Genomic DNA, 21,236 nt, shown 5'->3' on the forward strand with positions numbered 1-21,236 from the left:
CCCCATCACATCCCGGATCAAATAGAAAATCCTCTAGTGTGCACAGCCCTTGACTTACCCCACGATCACACACACTTTTCCGGTCTTCTTATACCTTACACCACTACACACACATACTCTTCAATCCACTGACACTGGCCTCCTTGTTGTTCTCAAAGGAGACACTCCATTTCCTGACTCGGGGTATTTTCACTGGCTGTCCCCCATTCATGGAAAGCTTTCCCGCCTCATCTGTCTCCTGGCTTCCCTGGCTTCCTTCAAGTCCCAACTAAAATCCTACCTTCTACAGGAAGCCTTTCACAATCCCTCTTAATTACGGTACTTTCCCTCCCTGGACTATTTCCTATTTATCTTGGACGTAGCTTGTTTATAAATAGTTGTTTGCAAGTTATCTCCCCCATTAGATTGTAAACTCCATGAGGACAGGATTGCCTTTGACCTTTCTTTGTATCCCTGGCACTTAGCACAGTGTCTGGTACACAGTAGGTATTTAATTAAATGTTTACTGCCTGACACCCTATGGATTTCCCCATCCCCCTCCAATACACACATTTTCAAATCAGGTCATCATTTTAGTCCTTTAAGAACAAGTTCAAGGGCTACTTCCTCTTTATAGGCCTCCAATCTCTTCTGCTGGTCCCTTTATGAACTTTTAATTCAGTTAGCTGAACGTACACTGATGAAGTACCTCCTCTGCACTTAGTAAAAACTGTGTGTTTTTAATTATTCTAACTTGTATTATAGTAACTATGCATATTCTTTTTCTCCCCTATTAAACTATCAGTTCCCTGACAACAGACTGTCCTTTTTTTATTTTTAAAACTGGTATCCCTGCCACCAAGCAGGGCCTTATTCACAGGTTATAGTATTAAACAGTTCATCAAATCCTGTTTTCCCCAGCTTCCAGCCTTTCAGCAACTAGTCCTACCTGTACCTCTCAATGATCTCAGAAAATGCTGATGCTGCTTATCCCCTACGTCCTCCCCTCTCTCTATGCTCCTCTTGGTGACGCTTCACCAAGGGCCCCAGCTGCCAAAAGCTGGGTAGCCTTACTTGTAGGGAAAACAGCTAGGAGCAGCTAGGTATTGAAGTGAACAGAGCTCTGGCCTAGGAGTCAGGAGAACCTGAATTCAAATCCAAACTCAGACACTTAACACCTACTAGCTGTGTGACCCTGGGCAAATCACTTAATCCGACTGCCTCACCAAAAAACAAAAAAAACCAAACAAACCAAAAAAAAGCTAAGAATGGAGAACAAACGTGGCTTTGTCTTTGGGGAACCCGCAAGGCTTTCAAGGAGAGAGAGATGCCTATATATGTGGCAGAGAAATCTGATGGGAGTATTCTCTACAAAGTGGAGTCCCCTAAGGACAAAGGTTAAGGGAGCTTGCTAGGGTATGAAAGGAAGCACCTGCCAGAGTATCCGGAAGAGGGTGGGTCCCACCCTTCAGGCCCCTGCTTCCTTTCCCCTCATTCCAGGGGCTCCTGTTATTACCTCCTCCAAAGGCTCTCACATCAGAGGTGTGGCCCTCACTTCCTGTACAAGTAGCACCCAAATTTCTTCCTCTTAGAATGGGGCTGGCTAACTGGCTCTCTTTCCTCTTTTTGATGGAGAAGTCTCCAAAGTTCTTGCAGGGAACTACCCCATCAACATCTAGCTTGGGAACATGACAGCACTCTATTCCTGCCCAGAGAACAGGGGACCAGGATAGGTACTGAGACCTTTCTGTTATGCTACTCTCTCCTTCTTTCTCTCCACTCCCTTCACGTATCCCAGAGTTTAAAATGACTTGGCCACCAAAAGGCTGTTGGAAGCATCTCCTCCCTAATTAAGCATGGTCCAGAGAAAGTTGCCAACCTGGTACCTGCCCCTTTCACCACCTCCTTTTCCCTTTATACAAGGGGTGGAGGCTTTCCCTCCTTCTCTGTCTGAGACACACCCCACAGCCTGTCAGCCCCAAGAGATACTAATTGCCTGTCTACTCAACCTATATAATTACAGTCTCTGGCTGAAGCCCCAGTCACATACATACCACGTTCTCCCTAAGCTGGCTCAAAGTTCCACCTCAAATCCCAAATCAGGGTTCAAGTTAGCCAAAGTTTTGCCCTGCCCCACTTTTTAACCTCAGAACCTGAGGGGTTTAGCTCAGAAATTGTAGGAGATATAGCCTTATCCACATTTTGAAGATACCAACCCCACCCAGTCTGGGGGATGACTCATGGGTGGGTGGGGTGATGGGGGTGAAGGGAGAGAATTGAAGGGAGGATAGGGCATCACGAGGTTCCTGTGACTCCATCAGTAATCCCAGCCCCACCCTGGGGTTTGAAGGCAATTTGGAGACCACTATCAGGGCCTCGGGAGGGAATCCTATGGGAGGTGGTTAATGAAAGAGACATAAACTCCTCTCAGGAGCCTTGGATGCCTCCCATCCCTGCCAAGAAAATTATTTCAATGTCTCAGACTCTGGGGAGATTCAAATTGGAAAATTAAACTCCCAACCCTTTGGAGTCCTCTCACCCCAACTCCATCTAGTTTCAGGGACTCTATACCTGGAAAAAGGAGTGGAAGAGATCATAGGAGAGGGCGTCCATACCTCACCTTCCTCCCAAGCCTAGTCTCTGAGACTGATCAGGGTCAACCCTGGCCGCCAGATTCCACCTCCACTCCCCCAGTCCCTTCGAGAGACACCCACCATGTATAAATAGCTACCAATGGAAAAGAAGCTGGGCTGCTTTGGGGCTGAAGAGAGGGAGAATAGTTGTGATAAACTCCTCTTCCTAAGTCAAGATACTACCCTGTCTTCTTAGAGAGCCCCTCTCCCAAATGTTCCTTCCCTCCTTTCCAGAGGATCTTGAAATAGACATGGAGGGAATACATCTAAGTATAAATAGGTAAGAACATGGAATTCAAGCACCGTAGGTCATTGCTTTTCCCACCAACCCACTTCCCAAAATGAAGAACTGAACCCTGGAAGTCCACAGCTCCCAATTTCCTTCCACTGGTCAATCAATATCTGCTTCTCCCCAGCTTTAAGGCGGGGAGTAAGGCCCTCATATAAAGGAATTTGGCCCTCTTTTCTCTATCAATTCTGTTCTTAAAACTTCACTGCCCCATTCTCCCCCCATCTTCAGTTTTTCTACCATCCCACACTCAAAGATAAAAATCTCCCAGACGGTCCTAGATCTCCCCAGAATCCCTTTTTTAACCAAGCACTCAGAAGTCTCCTGCTTTTTTCCAAATCTCTTTTTCTTCAATATCACTTCCTAGTACTCTCAGCCCCAAATCTCTGCATAATATTCTTACCTTCCATGCCCCTTCCCTCCTAGTTTTTCCCAAGCTCTCCAATATTCGAATTTCCTAGTTCCCAGTAATCCTATCAACCCATCCCACCTAGCCCTTCCTAGCTTCCATAGCTACTCTTATTCCCCCAGTGTCCTAAACAATCCTCATGTAAGCCAGTCGTCAGTTCTTCCTCCTTCTCTACCTGCAGATTTCCCCACCTTCTCTCACTCCTCTCCAAAATTCCTTTTCCTCCCTGGCTTGTCTGCCTCATCTGCTCCCAGGACCCCCATCTTCCCTTCTAACCTCATCCCTGCTCCCCATTTCCCCCTCTATCTGTCCCCGGGAGGGACCTCACGCCTCCCCTCCTCTATCCCTTCTCATCACCCCGAGCCCTTCCGCGCTCTGCCTCTCCCGATGCCCCCGACTCATCCCCTTTCCGCTGCTCCGGCACCCCCGCACTATCCACCCACGGGGCTCCGCTGCCCCCTCACCTCTCCTCAGCTTTCAGCGCCCTGCGCCCGGCCCCGGTGGCCCTGTCCTGCCCATGCCGGGGGCTGGGGCGGGGAGCACTCGGCTCCCCGCGGGCTCCCGCCCCCCCCACCCCAGCTACAGCCCCAGCTCCCCCCTGGGCCTCCAGCCGCTACTTTGTGTCAGTTTCGGCCACGGCGGGGCGGAAGTGACGGAGACATCTGTAGAGGGCGGGGGGCGGGAGAGGGGGGATTTGGGGAGCGGGAGATGGGGGGCGGGAAGGTGGGCGCCGCCATCTTTGTGAGGGGCAAGGCGAAGGTCTTAACCCTTGAGCCTCTGCAGTCTTGTAGTGCAATCCCTTCTACCCCCACTGGTCGCCCCTCCCATCCCCTCCCATCCCCTCCCATTCCCCGTCCATGTTAGGGGCAGGAGGGCAGAGAGAGGTTAGTTAGGTTTTGGTTTTCTAAAGGGAACGAGAAAGCTGTGAAAATTTCTCTGCGTCTGGAAGGACTGCCCGAGCATCTCCTTTATGCTGTGGAAGGGGCGAGGCCGAGGAAGCGGTGAGTGAGGAGGGTCTCCCTCTAGAGGCTGCTTCTCCAACTTACCCCTTCTGCTCATGCCCTGTAGAGTTGCCCCGTGCCCTGCATTCTTCTCGCCTTAGCTCATCTCAGTGCATTCCTTCCTCTCCTGGGAGAAACTCTAAGAAGTCGATGTTGGGCCTCTCGTGCCTCAGTTTCCCCCATCTCCGGGCCTCGGGTGCTGGGAAGGGTGGAACCCTATAATTAGCAGCAGAGGCGGCACTAAGACCGCTCCTTAGCTGGCTCACTCATTCCCTGTCTTCCCCAGGTCTTCTAGTGTCCGGGACAGATTCCCCCACCCCTAATTAACCTTTGAAGGTGTCTGAGTCAAGGGGAGGAGCCCCATTGGTGGTAAGAAATGACACTCGGGTGACCAGAATTTAGCCAGAGTTGAACGAAATAGGGAATTTGGATATTTCTGGGGGCGAGGAGAGGGGTGGGAAAGGGGATGCCAAAGACCAGCGAAGCTTTCTCAGGCGTCAAGGATACAGTGTCCCACGTTTGTTTTCCCATTCGGCTCCCTGGTGTCCTGGCATCTAGCTATCTGCGTGTCGTCCTCTGGCGGTCATTTTTAAGAACTGACGCTCCCGGGAAACTCCCCCCACTCCCACCCTTTCCCCCAGCACACTCCTCCAAGCCTTCTTTGAGAAGTGTGGTGAGTGTACCTTAGTAGATGGCTTAAGAGATTCGAGACAGAAGACCACAGCCTCCAGGTAGTCTTCCCCATCCCACATACAAACTCTGCCCAGCGCAAAAAGGAATGCTGTCTCCAGTGGAATTACAACTATGTAACAATTCAGCTGTTCAACAGGGTCTTCCTACAGCAGTTTGAACCTATTTTCCACTCTCCCATCACTCATCTACCGCTATTTTCATCCAGCGCTATTGCAAGCAGGAGAGAGAAGAGGAGGAAAGTACATAATTATGCCCAGTGGGAGGCCCTAAAAAGACAGAAATTGTGAGGAAAAGGTAATTTGGGTCACATTTGTCTAGGAGATGGGAGAGACAGTCTAAATTATGGAATCCAAATTCTGAGAATGGCCCAGCTCTTTACCTTGAGGCAAGAAAGGTATTATTTTACTACTTTACAGAGAGCTAATAATAACTCACAATTTTCCAGCTCTTTAAGGTTTGCAAATCCTTCATATATATTGCCTCATTTGATCAACTGAGGTAACTGAGACTCAGAGCAGCAGAATGACTTGCCTGAGATTACACTGTTAGTTAAGTGGTAGGCAGTGGAGAGGGGCCTAGAATCCAGGTGTCCAGATTCTGATTACTGGGACCTTTCCATTCTATCCCTGCTTTTCAGTGATGTGGGAAGTAAAGGAGAAAGTGAGCACCAGGGAGGTTGAATGAACCAGAGACCCAGTGGAGAGGAGAAAACAGGGAAGAGGCAGAGGAATAGAGGGACAGAAGAAGAACACATTGAGAAGCTAGGAAAATGGAATAGGGAAGGTACCAGGGGAAGCAGAAGATGCAGGAAGAAAGTCAGTCAGTAAGTCCTTACCATGTGCCAGGCACTATGCTAAACTCTAGGGATACAAAGAAAAGCAAAAAGGAGTTCTTATACTAATGTCCTCAAGGAGTTCACATGCTAATAGAGGAAACAAAAATGAAAATAGTTTAACTAGGTATATGAGATATATGTATATATATATATATACATATATACATAATAGAGGAAATAAAAATGAAAATAGTTTAACTAGGTATATGAGATACATGTGTATATATACACATATATACATGTACATATAACATGTATATAAGGCATGTGCAATATACACACATATGTTACACATATATAACATGTGTGTGTTACACTGCCTTATATACATATATACATGTGTATATATGTGCGTGTGTGTGTGTGTGTGTGTGTGTGTGTATATGTAGAGAGAGAAAGAATGGATGTAATCTCAGAAAGGGAGGTACTAGCAGCTAGGGGAACCAGGAAGGGTCTCCTACTGAAGGTGGGATGTGAGTTTAAGCTTCAGGGAAGCCAAGATGCAGAAGACAGGAAGGAAAGTGTTCCAGGTATGAGGGACAGCAATTGCAAAGATATAGAGAAAGGAGATGGAATGTCATGTGTGAGGAACAGCAAGTAGATTGGTGTAGCTAGATTATAGGTTTTATAAAGGGGAGAGCCAAGTTATGAAGAACTTTAAACACCAGAAGTCTTCATATGTAATCTTAGAGATAATAGATATCCATAGATAGAGTTTATAGAGTAGGAAGATGATATGATCAGACTTATGCTTTTAAAAAATCATTTTGGCACCTTGTAGTAGAGAGAGGCATCAGAAAAGGAGGAGGAGGAGGAAGAAGAAAAAGAAGAAATACTTGCTGATGAGGGCCTGAGAAAGGGACATAAATGAAGTAACAAGAAATAACAAAAATAACAAGATTTGTGGAATACATGGGAATGAGGAATAAAGAATGATAATAATGTTGTGAGACTGAATAACTAGGAAGATGGTGGTACCTTGAACAATAATAAAGAAGTTTAGAAGAGGAAAGAATTTGGAGGAAAATCTGAGTTCTGTATTTTGGATATATTGAGTTTGAGTGTCCTCTAGGACATTGAGTTCAAGATGTCCAAAAGTCAGTTGGAGATAAAAGACTGGAGCTCAGAAGAGAGATCTTCATGAAGATGATAAATCCATGGCAGCTGATGTGCTCATCCAGAGAGATAGTATACAGTAAAAAGAGCCTATGACAAAGCTTTGAGGACTCATGGTTAATGGATATGGCATGGATGAAGGATCTAGCAAAAGAGGCTGAGAATGGGGTGATTAGATAGGTGTGAGAAGAACCAGAGGAGAGCAGTGCCATACAAACCTAGAGAGGAGGGAGAAGGTGATCGACATTATCAATGCTGCAGAAAGGCCAAGAAAGATGAAGGTTAATAAAAGGCTGTTAGATATGGCGATTAAGAGATTATTGGAGGAGCAGCTAGGTGGCGCAGTGGCTAGAGCACCAGGAGGACCTGAGTTCAAATGTGGCCTCAGACACTTCATACTGACTAGCTGTGTAACCTTGGGCAAGTCACTTAACCCCACTGCCTACCACAAAAAAAAAAAAGACAAAAGAAAAGAAAAGAAAGAGATTATTGGTAACTTTGAAGAGAGAGGTTCAGTTAAATGATGAAGTCAGAATCCAGATTGCAGAGTGTTAACAAGAAAGGGAAAGGAGGGGGCAGCTAGGTGGTACAGTGGATAGAGCTCCCACCTTGGAGTCAGGAGGACCTGAGTTCAAATATGACCTCAGACACATGACACTTATTAGCTGTGTGACCCTGGGCAAGTCACTTAACCCCGATTGCCTCACCAAAAAGGCAAAAAAAAAAAAAAGAGGAGAGGAGCTAGAGGAACCTAGTGTGATGACTTTCTCAATGAGTTTAATTGGGAAGGAAAGAAGAGATATGTAAGATGACAGACTTGAGACAGTGTGGAAAATAGAAAGAAGGCTGGAAAAGCCATAGGTTCAAGTCCCATTTCTCCCACTTACTAGCTGTGAGACCTTGAGCAAATTGTTTTTAACTCCTCTGCAGCTTGGTTTCACCAACTGGAATGGAAACAATCTATACACTACTTCACAGGGTTTTGAGGATTATATAAAGTTATCTATGGAAAAACACTTTGTAAGGTATAAAGTACTATGTACATTAAGTTAATAGTAAAAAAGGGAAATACTGGGGGTAGGGAACACCTCAGGTCCCCAGCCAGCCACATAGGTGAAGAGCTGAGGTCCGAAGTCTCAAGGAGGGTTAAGTGGTAAACCACAGTTGACAAGCATGGAGAGGCCAATGGCCAGAATCAGCAGCCTAACTGTCACTGGCTTCAGTTCCGCAGGTACCCCCTTATTCTTGGTGTCTGTGATGGCAAAGATGCCCACAATCAGCATAGCAGTGCCTAGAACCTTGGGAGAAAGGTTTTCCTGTTAGATGATCCAGGGCTCCCCTGTAACTACCCTTACATCCATACTTTTCAGGCTTCCCCCACACCCCACCCTCCACACCTTTATCTTTCTTTTCTTTTCTCTCTCTTTTTTTTTTTTGGCAAATGGGGTTAAGTGACTTGCCCAGAGTCACACGGCTAGTAAGTGTTATGTGTCTGAGGCCTGCATTTGAACTCAGGTTCTTCTGACTCCAGGGCCAGTGCTCTATCCGCTGCGTCACCTAGCTGCTCCCTATCTTTCTTTATACATCCCATACTCTCACTTCCCACACCCTTTGATTTTATCCTTGGTTGCTGAGGGATGTATCAAGGCAAAGAGATCAACTGAATATTCTATGTTAGGATAGCACAGGACCTAGGAAAACAATAATGGAAGAAAGATAAGGATTGGGGGTACTAGAGGAAAGGGGGTAGGGACTGGGGGAATGCTGGAGGAGAGGGTTGAAGAACATTGGGTATTTTGGTGTGGTCTCCCACTTCTACTCCCCCCTGGTCCAGGAAGCCATTTCCCAGGGACAGATAAGGGGCTAGGTAGGTGGCAAAGATAGAGGCTGTCTCTTTGGGGCCTGTCACTGTCAGGTTTCCACCATTATAGTTCTGCAGAGCATCTGGTTCAGGAAGTAGAGGCAATGGACATTCAGCTTGAGGTCCTCCCTATCAATGTACAGAGGGAGTTTCCCACATGTGAACTGAATATCCCCATCTCCATCCCTAAGGTACCTCCCCATAGTCTGGGCTTCTCTCTTATGAATCCTGAATCTTTGAAAAGGCTATTCCATACCATAAATAGAGGACATAGGTTACTCCTGAAGCAGAGAAGGCAGAAAGCAGCTGTACCAGTATGTAGATGGGAAGTTTGGCCCAAGGTAGACAACCCATGAGGCACATGGACAAGGAGAAGGCAGGATTCAGGTGGGCCCCAAGGGAACAAAGGTTGTGGCAGGAAGAAATAGAGGAGTGAAAAGCAGTCTAGAATGGGTTGGGAAGATAATATATACAGAGAGTAAGCCCCACCCTCCCTCACTGAGGGTCTCTTCTTTGCCAGTAGGGTCCAGTTTGAGGAGAGAGATGGAAGTTAGACCTAGAGAGAAAACAAGGAAAACTTGGAAAGTGAACTAGGGAAGGTAGGCAGAGTAGAAACGTTGGGGGAAAAGGTTGGAGAGATCCAAGGGCTTGCCAATACCATGTGAAGTGTCCAATAGATAATATTCATGAGTCAGTGACTTGGGTAGTATCCACTTCCTGTCATTCCTCCAATCTGGGGTCTCCTTACTCACCCAAGACATTGCCTTCCACATAGAGGGCCACCACCACAGCCAGGGTGCCTTCCAGGAACATGGTGAAGAAGTTGCCTTTGGTTTCTTCACTGGTAACAGCCTGAGCCACTGCCCCCCTCTGGGATGAGCTGATGAAGACAAGTGAGGAGGAGGGAAAAAATGAGAGGAAAGAGGATAAGAAAGAAGAGGAGAAAAAGAGAGGTAAGAAGGGTAGGGGAATATTAGAGAGATTAGTAAGGGAAGGAAAAAAGGTAGAATTGGTGAAGAGAGGGGAGGGAAAGAAAAGGGAGATGAGATGAAGGAATAGGAATAGAGGAAGGGAAGATTGGGAGAGAAATTGGGAGAAAGAAGAAATCAGGGAAAGCCTCAAGAGAAACAGGGTGGGAAGAGGAGAGACAGGGATGGGAAGAAAGAGGAAAGGAGAAAGGGCCAATGAAGGGAGAGAGGACAGGGAGAGGAAAGAACGTGAGAGAGGAGAAGGAAAGAAGGGATAGAGTAGAAGATGAACAATGAACAGTGCAGTATAGGAGATAATCAGAGAAAACTGGAGAGATGGCAAAGGGCAGAAAAAGACAATAAAGAAGAGAAAAGGAACAGAAAGGATGGGGAGATAGGGTCACAGGTAAGAATAAAAATCATTTCCTTTCCCACCCTCCTCTCCTCTTGATTACCCCCATTCAACCCACCTACTATGAGTACAAAGACACCCAGAAATTCAGCCAAGCACTGTCGGGCTAGGAAGTTGCGGATTTGGATCCAGGCCCTGATCTGGGCCAGGAACATAGACTGAATCATGATGAAAGATGTCAGTGGGAGCCCAAGGGGGCAACCTCTCCGTGGCCACTGATCATCCAACTGGCTACTAGACTACACAAATAACTGAAGATAACAAAGAGACTTTAAAACCAATTAACCCCTGTGTAGATCCTGCTCAGCTGAGGCTACGAGGCTACACAGACAGCCAAAGATAGCAAAGAGACTTTAAGACCAATTAACTACTGTGCAGTCGTCACTCTTGATAGTGGGCAAGGTTAAGGAAAAGTTCTCATGGCACCTACATGAACTATGTGCCTGGAATGTTCTGGGCTTCCTCATCTTTAACCCCTAAGTCCTTGCAGATTAGACAAAGGTTCCTATGGGGCAGCAGCATCTGGTAGTGGAGTGAGCACTTGGTGACAGTAGACCTGGGTTTGAGTCCCAGTTTTCCTACTTACTTTCGGCAAGTCTATTAACCTTTCTGAAACCAATTTCTTCATTTGTAAAATGGAGATAAGAATATTTGTTCAGCCTGTCTCATGGGTTTGTTGTGAGCAAAGTGTTTCAAGAACTATATAAACGGAATGTGTTGTTGTTCAGGCATTTCAGTCGTATCTGACTCTTCATGACCCCATTTGATGTTTTCTTGGCAAAGGTTCTGGAGTGGTTTGCCATTTCCTTCTCCAGCTCATTCTACAGATGAGGAAACTGAGGCAAACAGAGTGAAGTGATTTGCCTAGGGTCACTGTCTGAGGCTGGATTTGGAATCAGGTCTTCCTGATTCCAGTTCCCATGCTCTATCTACTACACCACCTAGCTGCCCACATAAATGGAAATCGTTGTTGTATTCTGAGACCCCAACAAGAATGGAGGCAGTAGCAGTATCTTCCATTCTACGGGTGTGTGTACACACACCAATCTTGGTGGAGGCCCTGAGACACAGTGCAACTTACCCAAGGCCCCCAATATTTTGGGACTCAGACTCTCTTATCTCCAATCCCCTGGATAACCCTCAGATCCTTTGTTGGCTCTGGGATTATCCAGGGGCGCTTCCTTGGCACCCATGCCTGAAATGCTCTCTTTCCTTACCTGCACCTCCTGGTTTTCCTGACTTTCTTCAAGTCACAGCTAAAAATCCCGCCTTCTACAAGAAGCATTTCCTGGTCCTTCTTAATTCTAGTGCCTTCTCTCTGTTGATTACCTTCAGTTTATCCTGTGTATGATTTATTTATACATCCTTGTTTGTGTGTTGTTTTCCCCACTAGACTGTGAGCTCCTCATGAGCAGGAACTGTCTTTTGCCTTTTTTGGTATCCTCAGGGCTTAGCACAGTGCCTGGTTACATGACTGATTGTTGACTGAGGTCTTAATCTAGTTTTTCCTCTGGTAATGGAAGTGAGCATCTCCTGCCCACATGGATCTCTCTTCTCTGAAGGAGGTTTCAAATGACACTTCAAAAACTCAACATATCCCAAACCAGATTCATTCTGTTTTAGCCTTCTTCCTAATTCCTCCCTTCTGACTTGTGATTTTTATCAGTGTTCTGTCACTGCCAGTACCAATCACCCATGGTATTGAATTGCTGTCAGCTTTCATTCTTCCCACTCTTTCATCCCCACATTTAGTTGTTAAACCCAGTTATTTCTATCTCCATATCTTTTTTGCATCCAGCCCCTCTTATAGTCCATTGTCATGCCAGGGCCTTCTAATGTAACGTAACATTTTATCTCTGGTCTCCATGCATACCTTTGCATGCACTATACCCCTTTGTTTGAAATGCATTCCCTCCTCACCTGAGCATCTTTGAATCCCTGGCTTTCTTCTGGGCTCAGCTCAGACATCATCTCCTACAGTCAGCAGAGCCCTCTTCCCCCCACACAATATGGCTTTGTATTTACTTTACGTATATTTTGTATTTACTTATTTGTGTCCACATTGCCTTACTTGATAGAATGTAAACTCCCTGGGGGAAGGAATTGTTTCATTTTTATTTTTGTATCACTAATCTAGCAGAGTGCAGGGCACAGCCTAAGGACTTAGGAACTTATTAATAGATGATTGTTGAGTCTTTCCACTCTTCCTCTCCATTTTTCTGCCCATCCATTCCATTGACAGCTTAATTTTTTTTCTAATGTACTGATCACAGATCATGTTAAATGTCTGATCAAATCTCTCAAAGGCTTCCTAATACCTACCAGATAAAGTTCACACTTTTTAGCCTGGCATTCAAGTTTGAATAGCTGAGAGGTAGATTGTCTAGTGGTTAGAGCACTGGACTTTCAGCCCAGAAGAAATGGGTTCAAATTGCACCCTCTGAAACTTATTAGCTATTTGTCACTTAATCTCTTTGAGCCTCAGTATCCTCATGTGTTAAAAATGAGGGTAATAATATTTGAAATACCAACCTTACAGGATCATTATGAGATTTAAATGAAAAAATGTAAGAGTAACAGAAGTTCCTAATGCCTTCCAGAAGGAGAAATGGATCAATGAGAAAGCTTGGGGTAGATAGGAATTATGTTTCCTCTAATCATCAATTTACTTCTCTTTGCAGGATCCAGAGTCAGGAAGACCTAAGTTCAAATCCAACCTTAGACACTTACTAGCTGTGTGACCCTAGGCAAGTCACTTAACCTCTATTTGCCTCAGTTTCCTCATCTTTAAAAAAGGGGTGATAATAATAGCACTTATCTCCCAGAGTTGTGAAGATGAGTTAATATTTGTGAAGTGCTTTGCAAACCTTAAATCACTATATAAATACTAGCTATTACTATTATTATCATGATCATCATCACCATCCCTGAAAAAAATTCTCATCTGCCATTCCAGGTCACTCTTTCCACACTACTGGCAAAGTAAGAGGTCCCCTAACTTCCCACTGCTAGCCATTTTCTGTTCCCCATGTCTGAAGGAGCCACTGTCACTGCAGTCTGAACTGAGCATCCTGAAGGATGAGTGGGGAAAGATCCTTAGACCTGCAGAGAAACATGCAGATATGAAGCAAAGCCTGCATCAAGGCTATGAATGACCTGGGAACAACATGGGGTCAACAGGGCACGATTGGGTATTGTAGTAGTGAAATAGACTAGGGTCCAGGAAAGATCAACCCAGTAGTTGCCATGAAACCTCAGCCTCCAGGGAGACTGAGCCAAGAGCCCAATCCCTATCACTGGGGTTTCCTCCTTATTTTTCTGGGACATCTTCAGAGCCAGTTTCCAAACAATACGCTCTTATTCTTTCTCCCATCTGCTTGTTGGAAAGAGGTTTGAAGAAAAAGACAATTGGGTAGAGAAGTTTCTTTACAGGTTTGTTGTGCTCTTTTATCATCACTTTACCACATGTTAATAAATCACAAGGACATTAAAAAAAAAGTCATCCATTTAAGTCATTTTGTCTTAGTCTTATGAATAAAATGGTTGATGGAAAGCAGATTTCCCAAATGCTGGGTGGAGGTAGAGCCACAAAGACAGCCATATTGAGATTTTCCTATATCCCATATTTCAGAGTAGCATTCCATTTCTTTTCTTCAGACTAAACTGAATCTAACCACCACAATCATGAGTCCTGGCCCAATTCAGGGCAATGGAAAGGATAGTAGTATAAGGGTACCTTAAGCTGAGTACCTTTAAGTGTGCTGTCATTCAGTCGTGTTTGATTCTTCATGACCCCATTGGGGTTTTCTTGGCAGAGATACTAGAGTGGTTTGCCATTTCCTTCTCTAGCTCATTTTACAAATGAGGAAACTGAGGCAAATAGAGGTTAAGTGACTTGCTCAGGGTCATATAGCTAGCTAGTAAGTGTCTGAGGCTGGATTTGAACTCGGGAAGATGAGTCTTTCTGATTCCAAGCCAGTGCTCTAACCACTGCACCACCTAGCTGCCCCACTCTTTAGTTAGCAGTGGGGAATATTATAATACCACAGCCTCTTGGGAAGCTAGTGGCCCACATTGAATGTCCTCTGACTCTGCCCCTTGGCTGGTGGTCTGAAGATAGTGCCAACTTGTGGCCAAATTTTATATTATATTTCTTTGCTCAGCATTTAATTAATTAATAATATGACAGCCTGCTTCTGTCTAGATTACAAAGAAAGAAAATGAGTCAGCTGTGGCTGCTATTACTATTGCAGCCCCACAAAGCCCACTCCAACTGCCAAATACGTGAAATTCTATAATTATTATTATTTATCTTGTTCTTACCTTTTTCAGTGGAGCTCAGATATTAGTAGTCCTGAGACAAGGAACTATCCTGCTATTTGTTGTTCAACTGTGTTGGACTCTTCATGACCCCATTTGGGGTTTTCTTGGCAAAGATACTGGAGTGGTTTGCCATTTCTTTTTCCATCTCAGTTTACAGATAAGAAAAATGAGGCAAACAGGTCACACTACTAGTGTCTGTGGCCACATTTGAACTAATGAAGATGAGTGTTCCTGACTTGGGACCCAGTCTGTGCTTTATCCACTGCCCCACCTAGCTTCCCCACTCTGTTATTAATTTTTTACTTTTAATGTTCTGTAGACTGTTGCATAAGTAGATAACATATCTGTTCATCTGTAATTGAATGAAACAATTAAGATAAACGCTCATCTTCTGTAAGCTCACTGAAAATATCTTTGGGATTATTTCAATAGTAGACAGGATACTGGGATGATATGTACTTCATCCTGTTCCCACATTCTTTTTTATTTCTTCTGCTGGGTTTCTACATTCTGGAAACTTTTCCATTTAGTTTGGACCTTATGAGTGTTTTTGAATCAATGTTTTGTTCAGGCAATTGGGGGTAGTGTCTCTGTCTGTGATAATGATTTGGTTCCACTACAATTTATTTGGTGAATTCTCAAGGATCTTTTGAAGTCTGTATTTTTTATATGGAGATTTGTCATCTATTATTTTATGAAAGATAAAAAGTTTCTGATGTATGATTCTGGCCACCAGGGTATTTTGTGGCTGCTAAATTTTCACAGCTTTCAGTGAGGTGTTACATAGTTTCCACCATTTCCTTGCATTAACTGAATTGACCAATAAGCCCAAGATTATTAAGGACAAGCCATATGTGATTTCTGTTGGCATTGGCAATGACGTGATCCGGAATTGACGTCATAAACTCTTCTGTTTCTATAAATAAATGCATGTGACTCAACAACTTATTTGATATTGGTGATTGAGTTCATGTGGATGTCACCCATGAAGGGCCTTTTCATCCACTGTTTGGATCTTGGATGATTGAATAATTAACTAATTGATGGATTAGCATACCAGAGGCTCCAACTCTCAGTAAATCTATTGGCAGCCTTTACTATTGCTTGGTGAAATGATAACTGTTCATTCCAAAAGTATTTCTATAAGTTTCTGACATGTTTATCATGTGCTCTGAGAATGTTTATCAATTCTCTTCTTCCTTTTTGATGAAAAAGTTTTCATTTTTTCATAGTTGCCTTCAGTTGATGAATGTGTTTCATTAATATTGTACAGATTTTTGTTAGGATGCTTTCCAAATCTGTTCTGGTCCATTTTACAATTCTGAAAGTCTATGTTAAGACTGGCATGGCTTAAGCATCAATTACTTTAAATATGTTCTTCCCAATGAGCTTTGATTTCAGTGTTTTCACTGAGTCTCTTGGCATGCACACCCACAGCTTTTCCCTTGAGAGTGCATGCTCAATGTCTTGCCTGAAGGAAACCAAAGTATTCATCCAGTGGACATCTGGATTCATCCTCAAAGTCTCTGTCTTTCCTTGGTGTTCATTAAGAATTGTAAACTTACTAAGTTCAAATAATATTCAGTATCATTGGAGGAAGATTCCTTGAGATGGAGAAGCTGTTTAATGTTTTTCAATAGAATCATATATATCTTGATGTTATCCACTTGTAACCAACTTTTTAAAGCTCTGCCCAAAGGCTTGGACACAGAGCAAGGAGTGAAAAGGGCAGGGCTCCTTGCTGAAGGGCAACCCCTTGTCCAGCATTCTCTAAACTCTGAGATCATTTCAGACCTGACCTAAGGGTAAACTTCCCAGAGTTCCCTTGACCTTTGATGGGGTTTGTGGATAAGACAGGCTGAAGCCCAGACAAGCAAAAAAGATGTGAAGGAACAAACACGTTAACTTTGGCACACAGTAGGGAAGGGCAGAGTTAAGGAGCCAGAATGATGTCTCAGCAGGAATTTATATGCTGTAATCTGCCATTGTGGGTTAAGACCAGCACCATCAGGCATCATCGCTCCCCAGTGACAGGGATGCAGCAAGGAAGATGGCGTCACCCACACTCACTTGTACCTCAGCCTTCTACTTGATGTGTTCTAATATTTAATTTTATCATCCCAAGATCGAGAGTGTTCTAGGGTATGTTTGAATATTTCCTTTCTAATTAATACAATTGTGACCTCTTTCTCACTAATTAATTAGCTGTCTTGGACTCCATGCCAATTCATGAAGTATTATCTACTAAATAAACTGTAGAAAATTCATTTTCCAATAATAGTTACTCATTTACAATTCATTAACAAATAAAAATAATAAAACAAAATCAGAGATACTTACAATATTTTGCTTATAAGAAAAATCATAGCCAGAATTGCCTCAATTTTTACCATAAAAGGATATTATTTCACTTCCAGAAACAAAATTTCACCATTCAGTTCACTCCAGATACTGATTAATGTCTCTTATGAATCTTTTTCATATTTCTCAAGATAAGAATTAAATTCAGTCTCCCAGGAAATGAGATAGGTCAGTCCCTTTCCTTTGTCATCTCTTTAATCATCACAGAAAAACAGTCTTTCTAGAATACACTATTCTTACCAGAGCCTCACAAACTCATAGAAATCTGCTTATAACTTTTGTAACAACTATTAAGACGGTCCTGATGAGAAATTTCTTCTCACCTTTCTCCCCATGTTCTCCTCCAATTCCTCAGAGAACCTCATAGCTAAAAGAAAAAAGACACACACTCTCTTAGCTCAAAAGGGAGAAGCCTTTCACAGCAAAACATTTTTCAAATGACTGCCAACTGCCAACACAAATTACTATGTTAAGTAGTCTCTGGCTCTATATCCCAGATCCAGGCCAGCAACACCTGTTGCTAGAACCTCAGGGCTCTAGGGGTATGCTGGGGGAGGGGAACAGGGGCAGATTCTCTTTCTCTAATGTCATTTGTTCAAACCTGACCAGTTCTCCCATTATTAAGTGCCATTAACTGGGTAGGCCTCAATTCAATTTAACCACTTAACATCAATTAGCAATTACAAAAGGACATTTACTTCAAAGATATGCCAAGGACAAATGTACAAATATTTCCCTCAGGTTCTCAGATACAAACTCTTCTCTATTCCACCTTGTATCTGGGAAGAGTAGGTTCCTTCTTCTTGCAGTTCCTACATAGCATTGAGCCCTCCAAGTTCACATCCCAATGTGGCATCACCGCCAGATAAATCCTTGTCTCAGCTAATACCAGACTGGGTCCTAAACATCACTGCTGATAGTCACTTCTGACTCCTCAGGACATTGATGCGTTGAGCTAGCTGCAAAACCCACCCAGACAGTGGCACATTGGTATATTATTTCTCTCCCGAACCTTTTAAAACTCACAAGGTAACAGTTTCCCATCCCTTTACCTAAAATGAAAGAACAAACAGCAAGGCAGGCAGAGAACCCAGGCCTATATTCACAGGAAATATGTAGGCCTCAATGAGGGGACCCCAAGGCCTCTCCATCAGTGAAAGCCAAAGAGATGAAGCAAGATCAAGCAGCCAAAGACAATGGCTAAGGCTAAGGCCTTTTGAACCCCAAGTTATACAGACCATCAGAAAAGGTTTTTTTCAACCACATAGCAGACTGAAAAGTTGCAGAAGCTCTATGCGTGCTCAGATCTCCCCAAGGCACTTCCATTATGTATTATCACAACCATTCCACATGAGGAAATGCTGTCAGAGGCTCTTTATACATGTGCTGGTATGTACATGTGCAGATATTCTTTCCCCACAATATTTCATTGGGCTCTTAAAGATAAAATAATGTTTCTAAATTGGTCTACAGAATGGTTGGACCAGTTCATGTCTTTACCAACAGTGCTGGTCCAACCATTCTGTAAAACAATTTGGAACCATACCCAAAGGGTTATAAAATTGTGTGTCTCGAGGCAGCTAGGTGGCGCAGTGGCTAGAGCACCGGCCCTGGAGTCAGAAGGACCTGAGTTCAAATCTGGTCTCAGACCAGACACTTGACGCTTACTAGCTGTGTAACTCTGGGCAAGTCACTTAACCCTAATTGCCTCGCCAAAAAATAAATAAATAAATAAGATTGTGTGTCTCCCTTGACTCAGCAATACCACTACTAGGCCTGTATTCCAAAAAGATGAAAGAAAAAAGAAAAGGATCCATATGTACAAAAATACGTATAGCAGTTTTGTTTTGTTTTGTTTTTGTGGTGGCAAAGAATTGAAAATTACAGGGATGCCCATCAATTGGAGAATGGCTGAACTATTTGTGGTATATGATTGGGATAGAATACTATTATGCTTTAGGAAATGACAAAAGGGATGGTTTCAGAAAAGCCTGGGAAGACTTGAACTGATGCAAAATGAAGTGAAGAGAAGCAGAACATCGCGCACAGTAACAGCAATATGGCAACGATAATCAACTGTGAAAGACTTAGTGACTCTGATCAACACAATGATCCACAACAATTCCAAAGGATTAATGATGAAAAGTGCTGTCCACATTCAGAGAGAGAACTGATGAACTCTGGGTATAGACTGAAGTATACTTTTTAAATTTTATTTTTCTTGTTTTGTTTTGTTTTTCAACGTGCCTAATGTGGAAATGTTTTGCATAACTTTAAATGTTGCCTTCTCGGTGGGTGGAGAAGGGACTAGAAAGAGGGAAAGAATTTAGAATTCAAAGAATATAGGAATAGATCTTAAAGGAAGAAATCTAAGCTATCAACAACTATATGTTAAAATGATTCAAATCACTAATAATTTTTGTTGTTGTTCAGTCGTGTCCAACTCTTCATGACCCAATTTGGAGTTTTATTAGCAGAGATATTGGAGTGGTTTACCATTTCTACCTCAGTTTCTTCACCTGTAAAATGGAGATAATAATAGCACCTACCTCCCAAAGTTGTGAGGATAAAATAAAATAGTATTTGTAAGCATTTTTCAAATCTTAAAAGTACTAAATAATGCTAGCCATTATCATAATCAAGACTATACTGGGCTTTCTTCTTTTTTTCCTCCGCATTGTCTTGTATGGTGATGTCATCAGCTCCCATGAGTTCAATTGTCACTTTTATACAGATGACCCCCAGATCCATATCCAGCCCTAGTCTCTCCTGAGCTCCAGTCTTGTGTTACCACCTGTCTTTTGGACATCTCAAATTAGATGTGCTATAAGTATCTAGGGCAACTAAGTGGTGCAGTGGATAGAGCACTGGTCCTGAAGTCAGGAAGACTCTTCTTCATGAGTTCAGTCTGGCCCCAGGTATCTACTAATTGTGTGACCCTGGGCAAGTCACTTAGTTTGCCTCAGTTTCCTCATCTGTCAAATGAACTGGAGAAGGAAATGGCAAACCTCTCCAGTATCTGTGCCAAGAAAACCTCAAGAATTGGGGTCACAAGAATTGGATACACTGAAAAACAACTAAACAACAACAACTTGATTGGCTAGAACACTGGCCAGATCTAGGAAGATGGAAGTTAATAGAGATAAAATAAAGTCTTATGGTAGAGTCTCCTCCCAAAACAAATAGACAAACAACTTTAGAAGTATAAGCTGATAGAGACATAACTGAAGAAAAACAACAAAAACCAATCCTGAAGATTTTAGTAGGCTGTGAGCACAGTATGTATCACATTCTGTCATAGCAAACAAACAAAGAACAAAAAACTTCTGTGACTAAGCTGCATTAAATGTCCTGGATTAGAGAGCTGATAGTGTTACTGTACTCTGCCCTGGTCAGACAACATTTGGATTACTGTGTTCCATTCTGGACACCATATTTTGTTTTATTGAGGGGTATGTTTTTGCTTATTATTTTTTTTAGCTTTAATTCAATTTTATTTATTTTCAGTTCTAAATTCTCTCCCTCATCCCTTCCCCTCTCCCACCCATTGAGAAGTCAGGAAAAATAAAAACCATTATAAATATGTATACGTATGCGAAATCAATTTCCACATTAGCCGCATTGCAAAAAAAAAAAAAAAGAAGGAAAAAGAAAGTATGCTTCAATTTGTACTTTGAGTCCATTGATTCTCTTTCTGGAGGTAGCAAGCATGTTTCAGCATGAGTACTTTTGGAATGGTGGTTGGTCATTGTGTTGATCAAAGTTATTAAGTCTTTCAGAGTTGATTACCTTTACAAAATTGCTGTTACTGTACAAATTGTTCTCTAGGTGCTACTCACTTTTCTTTGCAGCAGTTCATCAAGTCTTCCCACACAAGACGTATGTTTTCCATCCAGTGCTTTCAGAACTCTGGAGCTCTCTTCTAGTGCCCTTATGAGAGGGCTTGCTTTTTCTCTCAGGTTCTCTCATAACTATATTTCTTCGAACAGATTTTCTCTGTGTTTAACACAAAATGTTCTTTTTGTGGCTTTTTAAGGCAAATAAAATGTCTACTTAAGGAGCAGGACTTTTTATGAACAATTCATGTTTTTTAATTTACCTATGCATTTACTAATCTAATTAAATTGCATGTGTGGATCATTACCTTTAGCAACTGTAGATCAATGAAATATTAGAAAGGAAAGAAAAAGAAAAGGGCAGGAAGGGGAGAGGGGAGGAAGGGAAGATTAGAATTGGGAAGTCAAAACTTTTTAAAAAACTGAATGCTAAAAACTGTTTTTACATGTAATTGGGGAAAAAATAAAATATTATTAAGAAAGAAAGAAAGAAAGAAAGAAAGAAAGAAAGAAAGAAAGA

The 21,236-nt window shown here is 42.9% G+C and overlaps 2 protein-coding genes across 3 annotated transcripts in view; both read right to left on the bottom strand.

The window, feature by feature from the left end:
- The window catches only part of LOC114049850 (phospholipid-transporting ATPase ID), a 25,958-nt gene extending 21,364 nt beyond the window's left edge, over window positions 1-4,594 (bottom strand). The window contains exon 1 of one of the 2 annotated variants that reach the window (XM_027871281.1): window positions 4,357-4,594. The gene's annotated coding sequence lies outside the window, so the exon portion shown is untranslated. Of the gene's footprint in view, window positions 1-3,774; window positions 3,851-4,356 lie in introns of those variants that run through there. The other variant, XM_027871280.1, reaches the window with a different exon arrangement.
- A 3,410-nt stretch (window positions 4,595-8,004) lies between these two features.
- On the bottom strand, window positions 8,005-10,363 carry LOC114049443 (aquaporin-10-like). Its single transcript, XM_027870701.1, is given in 5 exon segments — window positions 8,005-8,253; window positions 8,775-8,901; window positions 9,076-9,216; window positions 9,574-9,686; window positions 10,259-10,363. Coding segments are annotated over 5 exon segments (735 nt in total).
- Window positions 10,364-21,236: the final 10,873 nt, after the last annotated feature.

This window comes from Vombatus ursinus, unplaced genomic scaffold, assembly GCF_900497805.2.
Source record: "Vombatus ursinus unplaced genomic scaffold, bare-nosed wombat genome assembly UNPS02014798.1, whole genome shotgun sequence".
Taxonomy (NCBI): Eukaryota; Metazoa; Chordata; class Mammalia; order Diprotodontia; family Vombatidae; genus Vombatus; species Vombatus ursinus.